Below are 24,809 nucleotides of genomic sequence, written 5' to 3' on the forward strand. Positions count from 1 at the left end.
TCCTTCAAACCTTAAACCTCAGTGCGGGAGTAAGTAATAAGGGGAGGTGGCGGGATAAAAGTGCCCCTACCCCTGGTTATTTAAAATGGTCGCTCAACCGGGGAGGTGGGGGGAAGGGAGGAGCAACGACTCGAGCGCGCGCCCCGTGCAGGCCGGCGCTTGCGGCCCCGTAGCGCAAGGGAGGGCGGGAAAGGAAGGGGCGGGGATGCAGGGGCGAATCTATAAAGGGTGCCATTCGGCCAGTTCGCTCCTCAGAAGCGCTGAGAGCGCGGCCGGGACGGTTGGAGAAGAAGGCGGCTCCCGGAAGGGGGAGAGACAAACTGCCGTAACCTCTGCCGTTCAGGAGCCCGGTTACTTATTTATTCGTTACCCTTTTTCTTCTCCCTCCCCCAACCTTTTCCTTCCCCCTCTTCTTTTTTTTTCTTTTTTGAGAGACGAAAAATCTCCGGAAAGGGGGAGGAAAACTCCTTTCGCTCCTTCTTGTTTCCCCGCCTTCTTCCCTCCCCCACCTCTTCCTTCTCTGGTCTTTTCCTCCCGACTTGGGGAGGTCCTTCTCGGTGGCCGCCCCGACAGGGTCTGAGCACCTAGGCAGAGGCGGCGCAGGCTTTTTGTAGTGAGGTTTGCGCCTGCGCAGCGCGCTTGCCTCCGCGATGCACGGGGGTGGCACCCCCTCCGGGGACAGCGCATGCCCGCTGCGCACCATCAAGAGAGTGCAGTTCGGAGTCCTCAGTCCGGATGAACTGGTAAGCCTCTTTGCACTCGCACTCCTCCCTCCCGCGCCGCGGGCGGAGCTTGACAGCGGCTGCGGAAACTTGGCGCTTCTCACTGCGTAACATGACAAGCAGGAAGGATGGGTTACCAGCGCCAAGGCAGTGCGGGGTGCAGAGTTAAATTTTGTTAGTGTGTGAGCAAGCTGAGCTCTGTGTCTGGATTGGGAGCCTGGTAGCTGGAGGGGCTGGAGAGGAGGGAGAGAAGGGTGACTGGCTCCACACCACAAAGATAACCGACGTTAAATGAGATCAGACGAATCCTAGGGGGTCTTCGCAAGCTTGGATAAGAAGTCGAGCCCCAGATTTTTTCCTTCCCTGTTCTACAACTATTCTGTGAGCACCTACTATGTAATAGACCCTAGACGCTGGGGATGCAGAGGTAAAAAAGACAAGGGCCCTGCCTTTTAGAGCACTTTCTGTGGGAAGAAGCAGGAGAAACACCCAAAAAACAAACGAATAAATGAACGAGCAAGATAATTCAGTTATGGCAAGCGCCTTGAATAAAGGGAAACGGTGTAATGCGATAGTCACTGAGGTGAGGCTACTTTACTTTAGATGGGGTGGTGTCAGGGTCTGTGAAGGCCTGTCTGAGGAGATGACATTACCTGAATGATGAGAAGCAGCCACACATCTAGGCCATAGTTTCTAGGACAGGAGCTTGTCAGGGGAAACAGCAAGTGCAGAGGGCCTGAGGAAGGAAGGAATTTGTTGTGTCCCAGGGGCTGAAAGAAGACCATTGTGACTGAGATTTAGTGGGTGAGGAGAATATTATCGAAATGGGCTGGAGAAGCATGAGGTGGCGTAGGCCAGATGGGATATTGTAAATCATGGTAAAGATTCTAAATTTATTTTCAATAGGAGGTTATTGGAGAATTATAAGAAGAGTGACATCAATTTTACATTAAAAAAACAACTGTACTTTGTTTGCTCAGTGAAGAACCGATTTGGGGGTAGGTCTAAGCACGGAAGCAGGAGAAACCAGGGAGGAATGTAGTTTTGGAGGAGAGCTGTTGGTGACTTGGACTCCTTTTGTGGAGCGAACCGGAGGGTTAGTTGGCTGGAGAGAATGGAGTTAAATGGCTGTTAGTGGATGGAGAAGAGTTTGTTGGTGGAGAAGGCTCAGTTGTGTGAAATTTGTATCTGGAGTCAGAACCTCCTGAACTCAAATCAAACCCATACCACAGAATTAACTCCAGATGGAGTTAAGATTTAAATCTAAAAAACAAAACTAATGCACTCAAAAAATATAGGAGGCTTTTGGGGGCTGAAACTCTTAATAGTAATGAATTAATTATGAGTAAGTTTTATTAAGTGTCTATTATGTGATAGGCACTGAGCTAAGCATTTTACATATAAGAAAGAACAGGGCACATTTCACTTCTGTTTATCAGAGACACCATGGATAGCTAAAAACATTGGAAAACTATTCAAGGTGACAGACAAGATTAGGCTTCTTAATATACAAGGAATACAAATCAGTAAAGAAAGCACACATCTATACTAGACAACTGCATAAAAGATATCAATAGGCAGTTCACAGAATTAGTACAAAAATAGCCAGTAACAATATTGAGTTTACTAGTAAAAACAACTTAAATTTTTTTCCCTACTGTCAAAAAAAATAGGAAATGGGCATGTTATATAACTTTTTTGGAGGACAGTTTGACAATTTTATGAATAGTTTAATATGGACATTCCTTGATGCCGCACCACCACTTCTAAAAATTTATCCTCAAATAAAAAACTCATTTCTCCCCTTCACCATGCCTCTCCCCTGGTCTTGCCTAGTTCACCAAGCAGGCAATGACTCCATCATTCATCCAGTTGCTCAGGCCAAAAAACCTAAAAGCCATCTTTGATTCCTCTCTTTCTCCCAACCTCCACTCAGTACATTTGCCAGTTTGTCAGTTTTGCTTTTCAAAATATGTCTAGAATTCAGCCATTTGTACTATCTATTTTCAATCACCATGGTCCATTCCACCATCTTCTTTCTCATAGAGTACTGCATTAGCCTTAGCCCCATTTGTTCCTCCTACAGTTTGCAGAGCAGCTACAGAGGTTTTTTTCATCATCTCTTTCCTTCATAATACCATTTTCAAAAGATCCAAAACCCTTACTGTGACCTATTAGGTCCTATATTTTCTGGCTCCTGCTTGCCTCACCATCTCATTACCACCAATCACCTCTTTGCTCGTCTTTAACTACACTGACTTGTTTGTTCTTCCAACACTGCAAGCTCATTCTTACCTCAAGGACTTTATTATTCACGGTTCCTGGTGCTCAGAACATTGCCCAGACTTCCTCAGCCTGTCCTTTTCTGTCAGTATGTTCCCTGCTCAGATGTTATATCATTTGGAGCTCTCCCCTGACCACTGGCATCCCCCTGCATTCTTTAACCACTAGTCTTGACTTTATCTTACTTCATAAACCTGAGAGGATTCATTTTTCTGTTTCTTGCCCCCTCAATAAAATGTAAATTTCATTAGGACTTTGTATTCACTCTTTCTTCCCTCAATATCTCAAGTAATGCCTGGCACATACTAGGTATGTAATTAAAAAGTTTGTTGAATAAGTGAGTGAATAAAATAATTGGACAAGTACACAAAGATACATGTAGAAGGATTTTTATTGCAGCATTGTTTGCAAATGACATTGTTCGAAGTTACAAATTGCCTAAATTGATTTACTAATAATCCTTTTGAATGATTCAAGGTCCATTCTTACAATAGAAGAAGACCTTCCTAATAGGTCAAATTCCCTGTTCCTCCCAAATTGCTGAGGCACTGCAGCAAACTCATAGGGGTGCAGAGAGAGATTTTAAATTTTCAAGAGAAGCACAGAAGCAGCTACATTTGTCTGATGTCCTGGGAACTACTAGTTCCAGATAGTTCTCTTTCAACATTAGATGGCGCCAAATCCCTTCCAATGACATGTCTTTGTGCCGCTCAGTTTTTAGCAATTGCTGAATGCTGAGCAAAAGTCATTGTAGAGCAAGAAATAAGGGTGGTGCTGTCCAATTCCAAGATTTGAGAAGTTGTGCAGTGCCTGGCAGGTGTCATATAACTGTGGTTATTTGGGAAATAAATAAAAATGTTTTTATTTTAATATATTGAAATATTTTCCTCAATTTATGTGTATTATTTTTTCAATGGTTATTTAGTTGGTAGGACATAAATATTAAGTTATTTGGAGCTGTGTGCTTAATAAGTGGATCTCTTCGCCTAAGGAGTGCTATGAAAGTTACCAAGACACTAAGGGGCACTAGTGTCTGATAGTTTAGAAATCTAGATAAGTGAAAAAGTTACTAAACAATGCAGAATGAGGCCCCATTTATGCAAAAAAAAAAAAAAAAAGGACATAGTTGCATTTAAAAAGGGGAAGGCTATTCACAAAACTTTGATGTTTATATAGTGCTCCTATATTTAGAGGGAATAACAGTTCCACTTTGGATAGGAGGATGGATGGTTAAGGGGTCTTTTGTGGAACAGATAGTATTTAAGTATAGCATGTTTTCCAGATGTCTTGAGGTGGGGTGTATATTGAGAAGGTACTGAGGGTCTCTGAGAATTGGTTGAGAGGTAGAGCTATTGTCTTTGCTGTTAAAAGATGTGTTTGGATGTTGCCTAGTAAGGGGAAGGAAGCAAGAAGGTTTGGTGCTGAGCTTTCTGCAAAGCTTATACAAAGTCAGGGGAAGTGGGTGCTGAATTACATTTGAAGGAGTTGACTCCTATTAAAAGCAGCAGTCTTCTATGTGAAGCATAACTTAATTTATTTATGCCCCAACTTATTCCAAGAAGGATTTAATACATTAATAGACTCTTTTAAGTAGTGTGGGCTACACTGGTGAATCAGATTATCCTTGTTTCAAATTATTTATAATCTAGTGAAGGATTTCCTGTATGTGCAACAAATATCTGTTGAGCCCCTACCATGTGCTGGTTACTGTGCTGGGTGCTGAGGATATAAAGATAAATGAAACATGATCCTTGCCCTCAAAGATTACAGTCCAGTGGGAGAGACAGATGTGTAAACAAGTCATTAAAGTTGGGCCGAGAATCTTTCTGGGTTGTGGATAAGGATAGAAGACTTTACAAAGAGGTGACATTTGAATTGAGTCTTAAAGGGTGAAATGAAGTTTACTGGAAAGTAGGGAACGTGAAGAAAAGGAATTCTGAGAAATCTAAAAATCATTTATGCAGTTGGAGCATAAATAGGGAGGAGGCGGTACCAAATAAAACTGTAAGAGTGTGTTGAAGCCAAGTTGTAAAGCCCTTGTGTACTTTGTTAAAGACAGAGGAAAGAGAATGAGTATTGAGAATTGACGGCAGGCCTTTTGTTCTGCAAAACTTCAGGGGCACTGGGACCAGCCACCTCCTCGAGTCTAACCTTTCTCACATGGGTAGTGAGAAAACCAGTGTTTGGATGAGGATTGGGGGTTAAAGGAGTTTGCATGTAATCCAAAGTGACAACTAACTTATGGTAGAAAGATAGTCTAGGACAGCCCCTAGCCCAGTCTCAATACCGGAAGCAGTATTAGTTCTTAGAAGGTGGTTGGCTTGGTGAGCATGGACTTAGAGCAGAGGGAGGTGAACAGTTTTGAGTGGGATTTCCCTTAGGCCTCTCTCTAGTGACTCTTCTGGCAGCCTGATTCAGGCCTACTTCTGGTTTTTTGTGTGTTTCATTCAAGGTGAACAAACTCCCTAGAGTTTCTCACAGACACAATGCAGTTGATAGGGTTCCAGCTTTGTGAATTTAGTCATCCCCAGGCCTGTCTGCCTGAGATTTCATCAGGTCATCTTGATGAGCATCCTGGGTGCTCAGCCTCTTCAGCTTTGCATCTGTGGACCATTTTGGTTTCTACCTAGCAGTGGCCAGATTTATTATGAGGGGATTACTGATTCGACTGGCAGGGGACAGTCTTCTCTCTTTTTTCGAAGTTCTTTAAGGGCACTTTGCTACAGTGGAGGGTCCTAAGCAGTTAAATTCAGTTTAACAAACATTTATTAGGAGCCATGGGATCCAGGATGATAGAGAAGTGCCGCCTGCCCGAGAGATGCTTATAATCTATGGGGAAGACAGACCCCAGTAGATCATTTCATTGCACATGGGGTGTGCAGTCATAGAGGAGTTATAGAAGCACAGAGAAAGGGGTGCTAATCTGTCTTGGGAGGCTGTGGAAAGGCTCTCTGGAAGAAGCAATGCCTGAGCTGAGTCTTTAAGTAGCAGTTTATCTTGTAGAGAAGGGCATTCCAAGCAGAGATAATAGCATGTACAAAGACCCAGGGGAGTGCAGCACATATGCTGGGTAGTAGGAAGACCCCAGGGGACTCTGTTACTGATGTGGGGGAAAAATGGAAGGTGAAAACCTTATAAAACACTTTCTGTAAGCTCTCCTGGCTGAGTTTGGACATCATTCTGAGGACAAGAAGGTACGAAGATTAGATTTCCATTTTTAGAGGGGGAATCCCAGTTATGGTGTGGATGGATTGGAGAGAGAGAGGCTGGTGACCTATGGAACACTCTGATGTAGACCACAAGGGAAGGGCCTGACCTAGGGCAGTGGTAGTAGGGATGGAGAAGGCGGGCAAGATTCAAGAAATATTTAGGAGGTAAAAATGACCAGTACTTGGTGAATGACTGGATATTACATCCTGGGTGTAAGCAGGCTAATTAAATCCTTAACGATTACGTAATTCATTGATGGAGACAGAATTCTAAGCCAAGGGTCTCTGATCCCAGCCCATACTCTTTCTACTGTTTTATGCCTGAGAGTAAAGAGGGGTAAGTATTGGTTTTGGACTTGAGTGCCACTGTCTTACATGGGGACTAAACGAAAAGGAGAGATTTTTGTGGAGAAGGGAGTTTGCTTTTAGGCATATTGAATTCGATTTATCAGTGGGATATCTGCAGGGGATTCATTAGGTAGTTTCATATGTGAATCCAGAATCCAGAAGAAAGGTGAGGCCTGGAGGTAGAGATTTGGGCGACATCAGTATATAGTGAAAATCATGGGACAGCATATAGGGTGTGATGAGAAGTGTGGTTGAGCTGAAACCTTGTGGAAGAGTAGTGTTTAAGGAGCAGACCAAGGTAGAGGAGCCTGGGAAGGAGACTAAGGAGCAGCAGCCAGAGAGGTAGGAAGAAAGAGTGAGTGTCAAAAAAGTGGCCCATCTGTGGTGTCTCACAGACCAACAAGACAGGACTGAGAGGGTTCTGTTGAGTTTGACAGAGTGGAGCTTGTTGGCCCATCATGAGTGGTTGTAGGGATGTGGTGGTAGCAGAAGGAGATGGACTATATAAGAAGATAGCTGTGTATAAGCCCTCATAATCACTATAGTTTGCTGATTTGAACTCACTCGTCTGTTTTTCCAACATAATACAGTGGAAAAAATGCATAAACAAATCCTGGCTTTACTACTTTTTTAGTTGCATGACCTTGGGCCTCTCAGTTTTTGTAATCTATAAAATGGAGACAGCAATGCATATTTTATGAAAAGTTAGTTATGAAGACAAGAATGAATCATCTAGCCCTGTGCTTGGCACCAGGATGCATCCTGGAGTTTAATCATTTATGCTGTGGCATGGTAGAGTGGGATGAGCATATGTTTGGGACCAGAGAGGGTTGGATTTGACTTCTGCTGGCTCCTTGAGATTGAGGCCTTGGGCAAGTCACTTCACACAGCTTCAGGTTTCTCATGTCTAAGTAATAGGGATTCATTCCTAGAAGTTTGTGGTGAGGATTAGAGAAACAAGGCATAGTAAGTACGTTTGGTGCTTGGCATGAAGTTGACATTCAGATTGAAGCTTTTATTAAGTTCTTCTGAGTTCTTCCCTCTGGAAGTTTAGTGGACCAAAAAGCCTAGCTAATTTAAAAGTCCTTGGTTATCAGTGTGTGAAAACTAAAGGTTTCTTCAACCAACCTTTAGCCCAAGGCAGAAATCTCTTCTTCAACTCCTATCTACTATTTCATTTCTTCCTTTCTTTCACTAAATTGGTCCCACTGAGTCTTGGCTCCACCTCTCTTAGGATTCTGGACCTTGCCTCTGCCTTCATCTCAGGAAGTGCCTGGGTTTATTTCTCCTCCAAATAATTTTTACCAGCCCTCCACTCTAGCACCTGGCTCTCCTGTGTTATCATAAAATTTCCATTTGAACATGGAAGGGTTCCGGCTGTCCAGGCCCTTGATAAGGAGGAAGTGATAAGGTTGGAGCAAAGAGTGCCTAACTTCATAGAGTTGGCAGAGCATGTCTTGGGGCAGAACACCTGTGCTGTCACAGCGGAAACAGAGATTCCTGCTAGGAACTCATTCTGGGCTTGATTTCAGCTTTGGGGAAGACACAGGCATTGATTTTTTAATTTTTCTTGAAACAACTTTTATATCTTTTTGTGATTAATTCCTACGTGTGTTAGTGACCTAAAATTCAACAAGGGGATATCTGGGATTTGAGTTTCAGAGGTAAGTGACTTGTATAGAACCTGGAGTCAACCACATGCTGTTCTGTGCACTCCCCACCCCACTCAGACAGTGACTGGGATAGACTTTTTTTTTTTTTTTTTGACTGGGCAGACTTGACTGTGATATTCAACTTTAAAATTTCCGGAAGTATACACACACTGAGTCCCCACCCCCCATTGCCCTCACCCAAGGCTAAACCTGGTTAGTCTTCTGTAAATAGTTTGGAGTTCTTTGAGGCTTTAGTATATGAAAGTTGGAAACTAGGGCTCCAATTTAATTATTTCCTTTTTTTCCTACAGAAGCGAATGTCTGTGACAGAGGGTGGTATCAAGTATCCTGAGACAACTGAGGGTGGCCGCCCCAAGCTCGGGGGGCTTATGGATCCGAGGCAGGGGGTGATCGAGCGGACTGGCCGCTGCCAAACATGTGCAGGTGAGTGCTGGAGGGTTGGCACGGAATTGTGAAGGGAAAGAGAGACTTGGGTCCTTAAAGAAAACCAGGCCTGAAGGGGGGCACCTGGAGACCTAGTTGCTGAGGTAAGAGCTGGGAGGAAAGTGTCAGGTGTGTGTTTCCACAGGAAACATGACAGAATGTCCTGGTCACTTTGGCCACATTGAGCTGGCCAAACCTGTGTTTCATGTGGGCTTCCTGGTGAAGACAATGAAAGTTTTGCGCTGTGTCTGCTTCTTCTGCTCCAAATTACTTGTGGACTCTGTGAGTGGGGGATGGGCCTTGGCCTGGGAGAGGGGTTACTTGGTGGGAGGCAGAGGAGCAGGCCCCAACTGACCCTGCTCTGCTCTGTCTCTAGAACAACCCAAAGATCAAGGACATTTTGGCTAAGTCCAAGGGGCAGCCCAAGAAGCGGCTCACACACGTCTATGACCTCTGCAAGGGCAAAAACATTTGCGAGGGTGGAGAGGAGATGGACAACAAGTTTGGTGTGGAGCAACCTGAGGGTGATGAGGATTTGACCAAAGAAAAGGTAGGTGGGGCTGGCAGACTGTTGGGGGTGGGGGAAGCGATCAGGAGGTGGCGTAGAACGGGTGGCTGGATCTCTGGGCTCTAATGGCCCTTCTCTCTCCTTGGAAGGGCCACGGTGGCTGTGGGCGGTACCAGCCCAGAATCCGGCGCTCAGGCTTAGAGCTGTATGCAGAGTGGAAACATGTCAATGAGGACTCTCAGGAGAAGAAGATCCTGCTGAGTCCTGAGCGAGTGCATGAGATCTTCAAACGCATCTCAGATGAGGAGTGTTTTGTGCTGGGCATGGAGCCACGTTATGCCCGGCCCGAGTGGATGATTGTCACAGTACTGCCTGTGCCTCCCCTCTCTGTGCGCCCTGCTGTTGTGATGCAGGGCTCTGCCCGTAACCAGGTCAGTGGCTTCTGGACTCTGCCTCTCAGCTGAATGGCTAGGTGTCTGAGGGGAGGGAGCCCTGTGGATGGGGGTAGAGGAGTACAGAAGCCACTGGTGGAGTGCATTGTTCATGGATGAGGGACAGATCATCTGAGTGTGAAAATACCCTGCCACGTGCTAGCTGTGTAACCTTTAACAAGGCCCCTAAAGTGGTTAAAGTTCATGAAGGTGCTTCTGTATCTGTGAAATGAGACACCAGGCCTGCTTCCCAGGGTGGTGTGAGTATGAGAGAGGCGCTGGGTGCTGGCACATGTATGCCAAGTGCTCATTGGTAACTAGATTGTGACCCTCTTGACTTCCTACCTCAGGATGACCTGACTCACAAACTGGCCGACATCGTGAAGATCAACAATCAGCTTCGGCGCAATGAGCAGAATGGTGCAGCGGCCCATGTTATTGCAGAGGATGTAAAACTTCTCCAGTTCCATGTAGCCACCATGGTGGACAATGAGCTGCCTGGCTTGCCTCGTGTGAGTCAGCATGCTCCCCACACCCTGTGCCTGAGAGGAAAAGGGATTGGGGCCAGGTTAGGGAGCCAGCATGAGGCCTCTGAGCTCTGGAGGCGGGGCCCATGCTGACTGCTGGGGTGCCCCTACCCTTGTTTCCTCACAGGCCATGCAGAAGTCTGGGCGTCCTCTCAAGTCCCTGAAGCAGAGGTTGAAGGGCAAGGAAGGCCGTGTGAGAGGGAATCTGATGGGCAAGCGAGTGGACTTCTCAGCACGCACTGTCATCACCCCCGATCCCAACCTCTCCATTGACCAGGTTGGCGTGCCTCGCTCCATTGCTGCCAACATGACCTTTGCAGAGATTGTCACCCCTTTCAACATTGACAGGTATGCCTCAGTTTAGAAGCCCTGCCTGGAGTGGTGGGGAAGACATGAGGGGAATAGACTCAGAGTGAATAGGAGGGAGCATTGAAATTTAAGAGCTAGGTTTCCACTTGGGGCTTTGGGATGAGGGGGGGTGATATTTCTGGGAAGTGTTTTGTTCATTGCACCTTTTTCCTTCCTAGACTTCAGGAACTAGTGCGCAGGGGGAATAGCCAGTACCCAGGGGCCAAGTACATCATCCGAGACAATGGTGATCGCATTGACCTGCGTTTCCACCCCAAACCCAGTGACCTTCACCTGCAGACTGGCTATAAGGCATGTAACAAGCTTACCTGAGCAGGAAGCTTTTTGAATGGGGGCTGACTAAACTGGGCCTGCAGAGACTGTCCTGTTTATTTGGATCCAGGCTTATTGACTCTCTTTAAAAGACTATTGCTGTCCTAGGCTAGGTTGTAGCTGCCAGCCACTGCCATTCTGGGTAGGGGTCACACAAACCCAAGGCCAGCATGAGCGATATAATATGGCAAGGAAGAGGGATCCAGGGAGGAACAGAGCAGAAGTCTTTGTTCAAAGTCTCTCTTGATTTTCTTCCCCGACTAAATTCTCTGAGGTTGATGAGTACTGTTCTTAGGTCATCTCTGATAACCTGGTATTTTAGGCCAGGGCCTGGCCCAGAGAGGGTGATTGATCAGTGTTTCAAGTGAAAAAATACCACAGTATCATCCGTTTTATCTCGAATGCATGTCATCATTAGGTCCACCGTCATTTCATTCTTAGCATTCTCTCTTGACTGAGACTTTTCCGCATTTTACCTTCCTAGGTGGAACGGCACATGTGTGATGGGGACATTGTTATTTTCAACCGGCAGCCAACTTTGCACAAAATGTCCATGATGGGGCATCGGGTTCGAATCCTCCCATGGTCTACTTTTCGCTTAAACCTTAGGTCGGTCCCCTGGCTGAGGGAAGTAGGCTGGGGGTTGGGCTACCCCACTGAGCTTTCACTGCAGGTATCTTCCCGACTCTGACTTCCCTCTTTCACTATAGTGTGACAACTCCATACAATGCCGACTTCGATGGGGATGAGATGAACCTGCACCTGCCACAGTCTCTGGAGACTCGGGCAGAGATCCAGGAGCTTGCCATGGTGCCACGCATGATTGTCACCCCCCAGAGTAATCGCCCTGTCATGGGCATCGTGCAAGACACACTCACAGCAGTGCGCAAATTCACTAAGAGAGACGTCTTCCTGGAGCGGGTGTGTGGTCCTGGAGAGGAATTCTGGCTTGAGCAGGCAGAGGGGCCCCAGGGCAGTGAGGCTGAGGTCAGGGAGGAAGAGCTGTGGTTTTGCCCTGACTTGTTTTGCAAAACCTGCATATGAGACTACCTTTCCTGTGAGGTGGAAGGAAAGAGGATTAGAAAAGATTAGAGGCCAAAAAAGGTGTATGGCTTTAGCTCTCCATTTAATTCCGTAACATGTCATGTAATTTCAGATATTGTCTGGGAAGTAAAGATGAAGGGAAAAATAAATTACCTTGATAAAAAATTTTATCTTTTTCTTTCTTTTTACTTTCACTTATTTCCTAATCATTAAAAGTAACTTGTGCTTAACTGTCACCAAAAAAAGTCTCCTTATGACAACACATTTTTTTAATTAAAATTTTGGAAAACATTTTTCTTGGCATCTCTACCTTTAAAATCTGTCTTTCATCCTTGGGCAGGGTAGCCTCCCCTAACATTCCCCAAAAGACCACAGTTCTGAGTTCCCATCTTTTCTTGCTCTTTATCTCATAGGGTGAAGTGATGAACCTCCTAATGTTTCTGTCCACATGGGATGGGAAGGTCCCACAGCCAGCCATCCTGAAGCCCCGGCCCCTGTGGACAGGCAAACAGATCTTCTCCCTCATTATACCAGGCCACATCAACTGTATCCGCACCCATAGCACCCATCCTGATGATGAGGACAGTGGCCCTTACAAGCACATCTCTCCTGGGGACACCAAGGTAGGGCCTGACTTTTGGATGTGTGGGGACAGAGTTTGAACATAGGAGCCTCAGCAAGGGCCTTGAGTGGCTGCTTTGTCTGCAGGTGGTGGTGGAGAATGGGGAGCTGATCATGGGAATCTTGTGTAAGAAGTCTTTGGGCACGTCAGCCGGCTCCTTGGTCCACATCTCCTACCTGGAGATGGGTCATGACATCACTCGCCTCTTCTACTCCAACATTCAGACTGTCATTAACAACTGGCTTCTCATCGAGGGTACGTATAGGGGCTCTTCCCAACCCTTTGAATCTTCTCTCTCCCCCTGCTTATTGCTCTTTTCTCTCCCTTTCTCCTTCCTTTTTGGTTTTGGTGTTCTTCCATCTACTTTCTTAGCTGTGATTCCATCCCGTGTTTCTTGGATGTCCAATGAAGGTGTCGCTGATGTTTCTCCTTATCTTTAGGTCATACCATTGGTATTGGGGACTCCATTGCTGATTCTAAGACTTACCAGGACATTCAGAATACTATTAAGAAGGCCAAGCAGGATGTCATTGAGGTGAGAGGGAAGGCTAGGCAAAGACTGAATAAGAACCTCTCATGGACTTTGAACTTAACATCAACAAGAGCAAAGGGAGTGTCAGAATTAGAGAGAAGGAAAATAGAACAAGGATTGATGTTTCACTAAAAACTCTGCCTTCTCTTACACCTAGGTCATAGAGAAGGCTCATAACAATGAGCTAGAGCCCACCCCAGGGAACACTCTGCGGCAGACATTTGAGAATCAGGTGAACCGCATTCTCAATGATGCCCGAGACAAGACTGGCTCCTCGGCCCAGAAATCCCTGTCTGAATACAACAACTTTAAGTCTATGGTTGTGTCTGGAGCTAAAGGTTCCAAGATCAACATCTCCCAGGTGGGGAGCCTTGTCTTTCCAGATATGGGACACATTGAAGGTTGGGAGGAGGAGGGAAGGTATGTGTTGCGGGCGGGGGGCGGGGGGGCAGTTGAGGAAAATACTGGGAACTCATATTCTTAAGGCAAAGGGAGTTAGATGCACCCCGCTTTTTATGTTTCCCAGGTCATTGCTGTCGTTGGGCAGCAGAATGTGGAGGGCAAGCGGATCCCATTTGGATTCAAGCATCGGACTCTGCCTCATTTCATTAAGGATGACTATGGGCCCGAGAGTCGTGGCTTTGTAGAGAACTCCTACTTGGCTGGCCTCACACCCACCGAATTCTTTTTCCATGCCATGGGGGGTCGTGAGGGCCTCATTGACACAGCTGTCAAGACTGCTGAGACTGGTGAGGCATTCAGATCCAGAGCCCTTCCATTGGCTGGTACCAGGGAGTACCATAGACTTAGAAGCCCCCTGGGAGTAGGGAATGGGGGTTCTCAAGCTAAAGTCTTCTATTTCCAGAGATATAATTTTGGCCTTTGTGGAAGGAATAGAGATTAAAGCTCAAGAGTTAGACAAGTGCCCTTGTTCTGAATGCTGTATAGCATTTCAGGATAAGGGATAGAGCCTCTGGGTCTCTGTTCTAACCTATCTCATGGAGGCTGGTTCCTAGAGGACTCTGCTTGGCTTGGTTCCATCTGGCGATGGATATGGCTTTCATTAAAAGGCCTTGGGGATGAGGGGCTAATAGCCGGCTCTTTGAGGATCAGGTGGGTTAAGGCACTGGAGTACCCAGTAAGGCTTATCCTGAGATAGAAACGGTTCCTTGGGCTTTGTCATCCTTTTCTTGCCTTGAGTCTAACAGTTGATAACCTCCCTTCAGGGTACATCCAACGGCGGCTGATCAAGTCCATGGAGTCAGTGATGGTGAAGTATGATGCAACTGTGCGGAACTCTATCAACCAGGTGGTACAGCTGCGCTACGGCGAGGATGGCTTGGCAGGCGAGAGCGTTGAGTTCCAGAACCTGGCTACCCTTAAGCCTTCCAACAAGGCTTTTGAGAAGAAGTGAGGAGGTGGCAGGCGGGTGGTTCTCACCCCTGGGACTCAGGGCCAGAGTTGTAGGATTCCCCTCTCCACACAGATAGATTACCTAGAATGAGTCTTGCAGTGGACCTTACCTTTTATAGCCCTTTCCCCACTTGTCTGACAGCAGCTGCACTATGGGAGAGGGTGGATGGAGAGCAGAGATGAGACTCATCCCCACTTTGTCCCTGGTGAAGGTACAAAGCAAGTCTAGAGGAGCTGTCACAGGTTCCACTGGCTCTCTTTGGGCCTAGAATTTATATTTTCCTGCCCAGGATTCTTGTCTCCAAAGTCCTGTTTCTGTGGGATGCACACCTTTGGGAGCTTTACAAAGCTCCTATGGGAATCAGGCCCCAGGGCCCAATTGCCCGTTGACCATGCCCTGCCATCTGCAGGTTCCGCTTTGATTATACCAATGAGAGGGCCCTGCGGCGCACTCTGCAGGAGGATCTGGTGAAGGATGTACTGAGCAACGCACACATTCAGAATGAGCTGGAGAGAGAATTTGAGCGGATGCGTGAGGATCGGGAGGTGCTTAGGGTCATCTTCCCAACTGGCGACAGCAAGGTGCGTTTGGGCAGGAAGGGATATGCTAGAGAAGTGCTGCCTCTGAGTGGCTGTCCCTGACTCATGATCCTTCTTTCCTTCCCTCTCGCTTCAGGTTGTCCTCCCCTGCAACCTGTTGCGCATGATCTGGAATGCTCAGAAAATTTTCCACATCAACCCTCGCCTTCCCTCCGACCTGCACCCCATCAAGGTAGTAGAGGGTGAGTACCTGCTTTGGGTCCTCCAGGCCAGGATGGGGTTCAGGAATCTGTTGGCCTATGGTCTAATATGCTTTCACCCTTCATTTGGCCCCCAGGAGTTAAGGAACTGAGCAAGAAGCTGGTGATCGTGAATGGGGATGACCCACTGAGCCGGCAGGCTCAGGAGAATGCCACACTGCTCTTCAACATTCACCTTCGATCCACACTGTGTTCCCGCCGCATGGCTGAGGAGTTTCGGCTCAGTGGAGAGGCCTTCGACTGGCTGCTTGGAGAGATCGAGTCCAAGTTCAACCAAGCGATTGTAAGTGTTTTATTCATCATCTCAGCCTTGTTTTTCTCCTTTGACCTATTGACTTCTCTGGGTTCTGAGAACAGCCCACCTCTGCCCACAATCACCTAATAATAGCTCTCATTCATTGAAAGATTGCCGTGTACCAAGTCTTGTATTTCAGGCTTTATACCTTTATTTCGTAGCAGTCTTAAGATGATTCTAGTAGAGATTGTTAATACCGTGTCGTAGAGATAAAAACAGCCTTGGAGAGATGGCGTGACTGTATTGTATGATAGTCAGATAGGAAATAAGTGATATGGCTAGTATATGAAATGAGAGTGTTGTTCTTTTTTTTTTTTTTTTTCTTAAAAATGCTTGCTGTGTGTGGAATTCTAAGTTAGGTGGAGGTAGGGAATTGGAGTAAGCAGAAATGAGATTTACAGATACTGGAATATACCATCACTGTCTAAGGATTTTATAGGGTAATAGAAGAAGAGAAGCATTTAATTATAGTCGTACTTCTGAATCCATTTGATCTAAATCCAGTATTATAAATTAAATAATTAACATACATTAGGGTGCTATAAAACATGATTGAAAGAAATGAAAGAAGACTTAAATGGAAAGACATTTCATGTTTATGAATTAGAAAACTTAATATTGTTTAATAGCAATAACCAAAGTGATCTACAGATTCAATACAATCAGTACCAAGTTCCAGCTGCCTTTTTTGCAGAAATTTATAAGCTGTAATTCATATGGAAATGCAAGGGACCCATAATAGCCAAAACAGTTTGAAAAAGAACAAAACTTGGAAGACACACACTTCTCGATTTCAAAACTTAATACAGAGCTGCAGTAGTTAAGACATTGTGCTGCTGACGTAAAGATCCATATATAGATCAGTGGAAGAGGCTTGAGAGTCTAGAAATAAACCATTACGTTTATGGTTACTTGATTTTTGACAAGAGTGCCAGGTCAATTAAATGAGTAAAGGATAGTGTTTTCAACAAATAGTGCTGGGACAACTGGATGTCACTTGCAAAAGAGTAAAGTTGAATTCCTGCCTCACAAAAATCTCAAAATATATTTAAGACCTAAACATGAGAACTAACCTATACAAAAATCTCAATATATTTAAGACCTAAATATGAGAACTAAAACTATAAAACTCTTAGAAGGAAACACTGGGGTAAATCTTAATGGCCTTGGATTAGGCAGTGGATCCTTAGGTATGGCACCAAAAACATGAGCAGCAACAGGAGTAAATAAATTGGATTTCATCAAAATTAAAAATTTCTGTGATTCAGAGACCACCATCAAGAAAATAAAAACACAACACACAGAATGGGAGGAAATATTTGCAAATAAAGTATCTGATAAGGGCCATGCAAAAGAACTATTACAGTCTGTGGCCATGCCACCCTGAACACGCCTGATCCCGTCTGATCTTGGAAGCTAAGCAGGGTCGGGCCTGGTTAGTACTTGGATGGGAGACCACCTAGGAAGACTGGGTGCTGTAGGTATTAAAAAAAAAAAAAATAGCACTATTACAAATCAACAGTGAAAAGAAAAAAATGTTTAAGGATTTGACTAGAACTTTTCCCTAAAGGAGATATATGAATGACCAGTAAACACATGAAAAGATGCTGTGCATTATTAGCCATGTGGTAAATCAAAACCACAGTGAGATACCACTTCATGCCCACTAGCAGGTGTTGGTGAGGATGTGGAGAAATTAGAATTCTCATACACTACTGGTGGGAATGGTACAACTGCTTTGGGTAACAGTTCCTCAAAAGTTTAAACAGAGTTACGTGACCCAGCAGTTCCATCCCAATATACCCAAGAAAATTGAAAGAATATGTCTACACAAAAATCTGCACTCAAATATTTATAGCAGCATTATTCATGATAGCCAAAGCAGTGAAACAATTTGAATGTTCACTCATTAATGAATGGATACACAAAACTGTTATATCCATACAAGGGAATATTGTTCCATGATAAAAAGTAATAAGCTATCAAGCCATAAGAAACAGTTATGAATCTTAAATACATATTACTAAGTGAAAGAAGCCAGTCTGAAAAGGGTATATACTGTATGATTCTAATTAAAAGGTTCAATTTTATGGTATATGGTTATATCTCAATTAAAATAATGCATTGGGAGCTTCCCATTTAGAAGACTATCACCAAATGAATATTTACATTGTAACTTTTGCATACTTTTAGAAATTTGGGGGTTTTAGATGGTATATAATACCTTTTTCTGGGTCTAAAGCACATCAGGTACAAAATGGGATGTGTAAATTGAAGCACTGTCTAAGGAAAGGGATGGTCAAATAAGACTGACAATTTTAAGTCTCTCTGCCTTATCCACATGCGTCTGTTCCATGTTGTGTAAGAGCAGAGGATAGTCTCAGTCCTGAGTGCAGCTTGCTGTCATTCATCAGAAGAAGGGTGAGCTTGCTTTTTCTGGTGCTAGCATCTCTTACTCTCTAGGCCCATCCTGGGGAAATGGTGGGCGCTCTGGCTGCACAGTCCCTTGGAGAACCTGCAACCCAGATGACCTTGAACACCTTTCACTATGCTGGTGTGTCTGCTAAGAATGTGACATTGGGTGTGCCCCGGCTTAAGGAGCTCATCAACATTTCCAAGAAGCCAAAGACCCCCTCACTTACTGTCTTCCTGCTGGGCCAGTCTGCTCGAGATGCCGAGAGAGCCAAGGTAGGCCTTGGAGGATGGGCTTCCAGGCAGGAGGAGGAGAGGAATTCTTTTCATTGAATAAAAAGTTTAGGATTCCCTCTACAGGAGGCTTTGAAGAAGCTTTTGGTGCTACCCACTCACTGCTTGTGTTATGAATCCCTTTTTCTTCCCAGGACATTTTGTGCCGCCTGGAACATACAACATTGAGGAAAGTGACTGCCAACACAGCTATCTACTATGACCCGAACCCCCAGAGCACGGTGGTGGCAGAGGATCAGGAATGGGTGAATGTCTACTATGAGATGCCTGACTTTGATGTGGCCCGAATTTCCCCCTGGCTTTTGCGGGTGGAGCTGGACCGGAAGCACATGACTGATCGGAAGCTGACCATGGAGCAGATTGCTGAAAAGATCAATGCTGGTAAGGCTCGGAGTGCCAACCCAGCCCAGGAGTTTTGCCCAGGATCCTCCTTTGTCATGTCATTGCACTCTAGTCCCCAACGAGCCACCCACCCTCACCGCCTTCCATATGCTGGTTCTAATCCCCCAAGGCATCTCTTCTTCACTTCCCCTCTGCACTCCCTTTTCTTTCAGTGTTTCTCCTCTTTCTAGAAGGGTTCTATGAGAAGGAGGGGGGAGCCAAAAGAGCACCCTGTAAGGAGAGAGCTTCAGATGAACAATGACTGGGAAGTACTGTAGATGTGATCTTTCTCATGGCTCCTCACCAGGTTTTGGCGATGACTTGAATTGCATCTTTAATGATGATAATGCAGAGAAGCTGGTACTCCGTATCCGCATCATGAACAGTGATGAAAACAAAATGCAAGAGGTAAATGGGATCCAAGAAGAACTTCATGTGTCAAACATAGGAAGCCATTAAAATGAAAGCAACCTGGACACCACCTAATGTAGGAATGGGTAATGGTGGTTAGCAATGATTTTCAAAACTTTTAGCAGCAAAAATTTTCAAAATCTGAAGTAGCAGTTATTTAGATAAAAAAGATAGTGTTAAAGTGGGGACATTCCCGTGGTCCTGTCATTGGCTCTCCTTCCCTGAAGCTCCTGCATGAGAGCCCGGGGTAGAGTTGAGGGTAGGTTGGACAGGATTGCTATGTCCTAGGGGAAGTGGTGTGATAGCGGGTGTAATAAGACCCAGGAAAATGTTTGACTAGTGACTTTACTCTGGGCATGGCTCCTAAAAAATTGTTCAACAGGTGTGGGTACCTGGTGCTTTAATAATAAAAACCTAGAACTTAACTATTGAACTATTGGAGAATAGGTAAGAAATGTGTGCTTGATGGAATACAGTATACTTTCATTCAGTAAGATTATTTGTCTAGGCAGTAGCAGCCTGGGTGAATACTCAGTGGGTGCCAGAATAAGAGCAGAGAGTGCTATATGCCTTGCTACAGCCCTCAGAGTTGCACGCACACACAAGTGGAAATTGTGTTAGGATTTTGGAGTGTGGGTGCTTTTCTTAGGTTTCTTTTAATGTGAGCATATAAACATGATAAAAAGTAATCTCACTGGAACTGAAGAGGGCAGAGTCTGGGGCCTGACTTGACTCTTGGGTCCCAGAGGAGGCTGTGGTTTGAGTTGAGCCTGGGAAGAGCCTAGAGTATTCCAGAAGTAGTGACTTCACTCTTGTTGCAGGAAGAAGAGGTGGTGGATAAGATGGATGATGACGTTTTCCTGCGCTGTATTGAGTCCAACATGCTGACAGATATGACCCTGCAGGGTATTGAGCAGATCAGCAAGGTCAGCCATTCCCTCCCCCACAGTCCTTCCACCTCCTACTTTTCTTTCTCTCACACCCCCACCCAACCAACTTGAACTCACTGTGTCTCCCTCCAGGTGTACATGCACTTGCCACAGACAGACAACAAGAAGAAGATCATTATCACAGAGGACGGGGAATTCAAGGCCCTGCAGGAGTGGATTCTGGAGACGGACGGTGTAAGCTTGATGCGGGTGTTGAGTGAGAAGGATGTGGACCCTGTGCGCACTACGTCCAATGACATTGTGGAGATCTTCACGGTGAGCCCCTTAGAGCTCTACTGTCTGTCCAGTAGACAGAGCCCAGCTGTCTGTCCTGGATTTCTGGCTTGAGACCTGCTCCCTGGGTCTCCTGGCAACAAACAGTTGGATTGTGTGTTCTCACTCACAGGATTTCTTTGGTCAGATTTTTTATGCCTGAATCCACTTTTAAGTCTGGGCTTCACTGACTTTTGACTGTCCCTCTATGGATCTAGGTGGCGGTAGGAGCCGGGAGCAGAGCTACTCTGTCTTGACCTTTCACCCCCAAACCCCATGCCAGGTGCTGGGTATTGAAGCTGTGCGGAAGGCCCTGGAGCGGGAGCTTTACCATGTCATCTCCTTTGATGGTTCCTATGTCAATTACCGGCACTTGGCTCTCTTGTGTGATACTATGACCTGTCGTGGCCACCTGATGGCCATCACGCGACACGGAGTCAATCGCCAGGATACTGGACCTCTCATGAAGTGCTCCTTTGAGGAAACGGTAATGGCAGAACTAATGAACAGGGTGGAAAGAGGGAGTGCTTTGAGAAAAAGAGTGTCCACCAAAGTGAATGTGCTGTAGGGTGGGCACTGGTGCTGTTCTTCCCTCTGGTGGGTGGGTTGGCTCTGACAAGGGTGGAACAGCCCTGGAGTGCTATGTCGAGGGGTCTAATGGGTAGTGCCCCCTCTTTGGTTGTCAGGTGGATGTGCTTATGGAAGCAGCTGCACATGGAGAGAGTGACCCTATGAAGGGGGTGTCTGAAAATATCATGCTGGGCCAGCTAGCTCCAGCTGGCACTGGCTGTTTTGACCTCCTGCTTGATGCAGAGAAGTGCAAGTATGGCATGGAGATCCCCACCAATATCCCCGGCTTGGGGGCTGCTGGACGTGAGTATGACAGCCTCAGCTGTGTACAGAAATTGGCTGGCTCTTCCAAGGGGAGGCAGTCCATTAATGTTGAGAGGGTGGCTTGTCCCTAAGTGCTATTTCTCATAAGTCACTGTGTACCTTTTATGTAGCCACTGGCATGTTCTTCGGTTCGGCACCCAGCCCCATGGGAGGAATTTCTCCAGCCATGACACCTTGGAACCAGGGTGCAACCCCAGCCTATGGCGCCTGGTCCCCCAGTGTTGGTGAGTGACCCAGCCCAGGAAGAGAGTCCTCTTGGTGGTTCAGGAGATGGATGAGCTGGGTTTGTTGGAACACAGGAGGCTGTGGAGCACTAGAGATGGTGTTGGGCTCCAGCTCTGGTTTTAACTTAATGTTTTTCTTAATTTGCAGGGAGTGGAATGACCCCAGGGGCAGCTGGCTTCTCTCCCAGTGCTGCTTCAGATGCCAGCGGCTTCAGCCCTGGTTACTCCCCTGCCTGGTCTCCCACGCCAGGCTCCCCAGGCTCCCCAGGCCCCTCAAGCCCATACATCCCCTCACCAGGTGAGTTTCCCCTGTCTGTCAGGGCAAGTTTATTTTCTCTCTGATCTTTCCTTTGGGCTTGTCTATCCATCATTTAACTCCTTGTGATTTCTTTCCCACAGGTGGTGCCATGTCTCCCAGCTACTCCCCAACATCCCCTGCCTACGAGCCCCGCTCCCCTGGGGGCTACACACCCCAGAGTCCTTCCTACTCCCCTACTTCACCCTCCTACTCCCCTACTTCTCCGTCCTATTCTCCAACCAGTCCCAACTATAGTCCCACGTCACCCAGCTATTCACCAACTTCTCCCAGCTACTCTCCAACCTCTCCCAGCTATTCCCCGACCTCTCCTAGTTATTCTCCCACCTCTCCCAGCTATTCTCCAACTTCCCCAAGCTACTCGCCCACATCACCTAGCTACTCACCAACCTCTCCGAGCTACTCGCCAACATCTCCCAGCTACTCACCAACCTCTCCCAGCTACTCACCAACGTCACCCAGCTATTCTCCCACCTCCCCCAGCTACTCACCAACATCTCCTAGCTATTCTCCAACATCACCAAGCTACTCACCAACTTCCCCAAGTTACTCACCCACCAGCCCTAACTATTCTCCAACCAGTCCCAATTATACCCCGACATCACCCAGCTATAGTCCAACATCACCCAGCTACTCACCTACTAGTCCCAACTATACACCGACAAGCCCTAACTACAGCCCAACCTCTCCAAGCTACTCTCCAACTTCACCCAGCTACTCCCCCACCTCACCAAGTTATTCCCCTTCAAGCCCACGCTACACACCACAGTCTCCAACCTATACCCCGAGTTCTCCCAGCTACAGCCCCAGCTCTCCCAGCTACAGCCCTACCTCTCCAAAGTACACCCCAACCAGCCCTTCCTACAGTCCAAGCTCACCAGAGTATACCCCAACCTCTCCCAAGTACTCACCTACCAGCCCAAAATATTCTCCCACTTCTCCCAAGTATTCTCCTACCAGCCCCACCTATTCACCCACCACGCCAAAATACTCACCAACATCTCCTACTTACTCACCAACTTCTCCCGTTTACACCCCAACCTCCCCCAAGTACTCACCTACTAGCCCCACTTACTCACCCACCTCCCCCAAGTACTCACCCACCAGCCCCACCTACTCACCCACCTCCCCCAAAGGCTCTACCTACTCGCCCACTTCCCCTGGCTACTCGCCCACTAGCCCCACTTATAGCCTCACCAGCCCAGCCATCAGCCCAGATGACAGTGATGAAGAGAACTGAGGGTGAGCAGGGTGAAGCAGCAGCTGGCTAGGGCAAACAGCAACCTGGTGGTGCTCTGCAGTCCTCTCACCTCCTTCATGGAGTGCAGGCCCCTAGCCTAGCTCCCTTGTACATATCCCCTTGTGACAAAGTTACCTGTTGAAGTTCTGGTCCCATTTCCAGTGAGGTTTTTTTGTCTTGTTCTCCACTGTGCTGTTGTCTCAGAACCCACTCACCTGGCTGTGATGTTCTTCCTATCCCAACTACCCAGACCTGTCCCCAAATTGAGGATTGCTTTTTGCCTATGGCTTGATGGGGGGCAAAGAGTATTTTAATTTCTTAGTTCCTGCTCTGGTTCTTTACATCCAGTCTTCAAGAAGAACAAAGCTAAAGCTGCCTTTTGTCTGTTATTTTATTTTTTGAAGTTAAAATAAAGTTTACTAATTTTGATCAAAAGCGTGTACATCGAGTACTTTATTTTGAGGCAAGACTACCTACCCAGGCCCCTGTTTCCTGCCTAGGCCGCTGTGCAATTTATTGTGCTTTAGCTGCTTCCTGTAAAGGGGCAGGAGAGAGGCAGGAAAATGAGCAGATGGTACATTCACCCATTGAACAAACACCTATTATGTCCCATGCAGTGTTCTGTCTTGGGTTTGTGGTAAAACAGATAACAGCCCTAATCTTTCATTAAAGGAATATTGAACATAACAGATTTTTAACCTGTTTTACTGATTACCATAATATGTAATTTGGAAAAGTATAGGAAGGTGTACAAAAGCAGAAAAATTATCACCAACCATCAACGTGGTAACCAGGAGGCAAGTTTTCTTTTGGTATTTTTCCTACATGTTTCTCAAGTCACTTCTAATCAGGCTTTTGTCCTGGAACTGACAATGAGAAGATTATGGTTAATAGATTTTAAAGGTGAAGTTAAAGGATTGGGGGATAATTTGCTGTTTTTAGTTGGCCATTTCATAATTTCTTTTATTATTAGCAGCTTCTTAATGTGGGTACCAACATTATGTATTCTCTGCAAGTTATTTTTGGAGATATTTTTAATTCTTTTTTTTTTTGAAATATTTAAAAGAAAAGGAAGTGATATGGCCAAGATCTGTTAATTTATCACCAAGGTTATAGATAATAATATTTTGTCATATTCAGATCTTAAATTGTTTTGAAAGAAATGACTTGTTTTTTATGTTTATTATAACATCTCCAAGCACTATAGAAAAAAAAATCTAATCCCATTACCAAGAAACTAGTATCGGCAGTTGGTGAACATAAGTCCAGACATCTCTTTCATTATAGAATGATAGAACTTGTTTAATAAGAATGGGATTATTTGCATATCATTTTGAGTTTGGGCTGCTGTAACAATATCAGACTGGCTTATAGACAACAGAAGTTTATTTCTCACAGCTCTGGAGGCTGAGAAGTCCAAGATCAAGGTACTGGCAGATTTGGTGCCTGGTGAGGGTTTGCTTTCTGGTTCACAGATGGTCATTTCTCACTGTGTCCTCACATAGTGGAAGAGGCAAAGGAGCTCTCTGGAGTTTCCTTTATAAGGACACTAATTCCATTCATGAGCATTCTACCCTCATGACCTAAGTACCTCCCAAAAGCCCCACCTCCAAATACCATCACATTGGAGATTAAGTTTCAATATAAGAATTTTTGGAAGACAGTCTATAGCATATACTATTGAATAAATTCAATAATTTTTTAGAAGAAAGGGAAATATGAATTTGCTGGATGTCATATTCTGCTATTTGTCCATAAGAAATATTCCTAAAAGGTCTCTCTAGCATTAAAAAAATACATTATGAAAACTTGAGAAGTTGGTAATGTTAGGCTATTTTTAAAAACATTGAAAGTTTAGATAGTATGGATTTCCCACCATAGTACTGTGTTCTCCCTGTTTGTTTGTTTGTTTGTTTATTACTAT

General features: G+C 45.7%; 1 protein-coding gene and 1 pseudogene across 1 annotated transcript; both read left to right on the forward strand.

Moving 5' to 3' along the window:
- The first annotated feature begins 242 nt into the window (after positions 1–242).
- Positions 243–23,321, forward strand: POLR2A (RNA polymerase II subunit A). The gene is made up of 29 exons (XM_011358845.2): positions 243–743; positions 8,526–8,658; positions 8,804–8,940; positions 9,035–9,208; positions 9,316–9,597; positions 9,948–10,109; positions 10,252–10,472; positions 10,652–10,784; positions 11,290–11,414; positions 11,516–11,726; positions 12,263–12,472; positions 12,558–12,726; positions 12,912–13,006; positions 13,161–13,364; positions 13,530–13,752; positions 14,230–14,413; positions 14,827–14,998; positions 15,093–15,198; positions 15,294–15,499; positions 17,975–18,199; positions 18,352–18,598; positions 18,906–19,006; positions 19,831–19,935; positions 20,032–20,214; positions 20,495–20,698; positions 20,898–21,084; positions 21,216–21,329; positions 21,478–21,627; positions 21,729–23,321. The coding sequence occupies exons 1-29, from the start codon at positions 651–653 to the stop codon at positions 22,883–22,885; spliced, it is 5,913 nt and encodes a 1,970-aa protein (XP_011357147.1). The 5' UTR covers positions 243–650; the 3' UTR covers positions 22,886–23,321.
- LOC111738906 lies at positions 16,877–16,995 on the forward strand (annotated as a pseudogene).
- Positions 23,322–24,809: the final 1,488 nt, after the last annotated feature.

This window comes from Pteropus vampyrus, unplaced genomic scaffold (genome assembly GCF_000151845.1).
Source record: "Pteropus vampyrus isolate Shadow unplaced genomic scaffold, Pvam_2.0 Scaffold44, whole genome shotgun sequence".
Taxonomy (NCBI): Eukaryota; Metazoa; Chordata; class Mammalia; order Chiroptera; family Pteropodidae; genus Pteropus; species Pteropus vampyrus.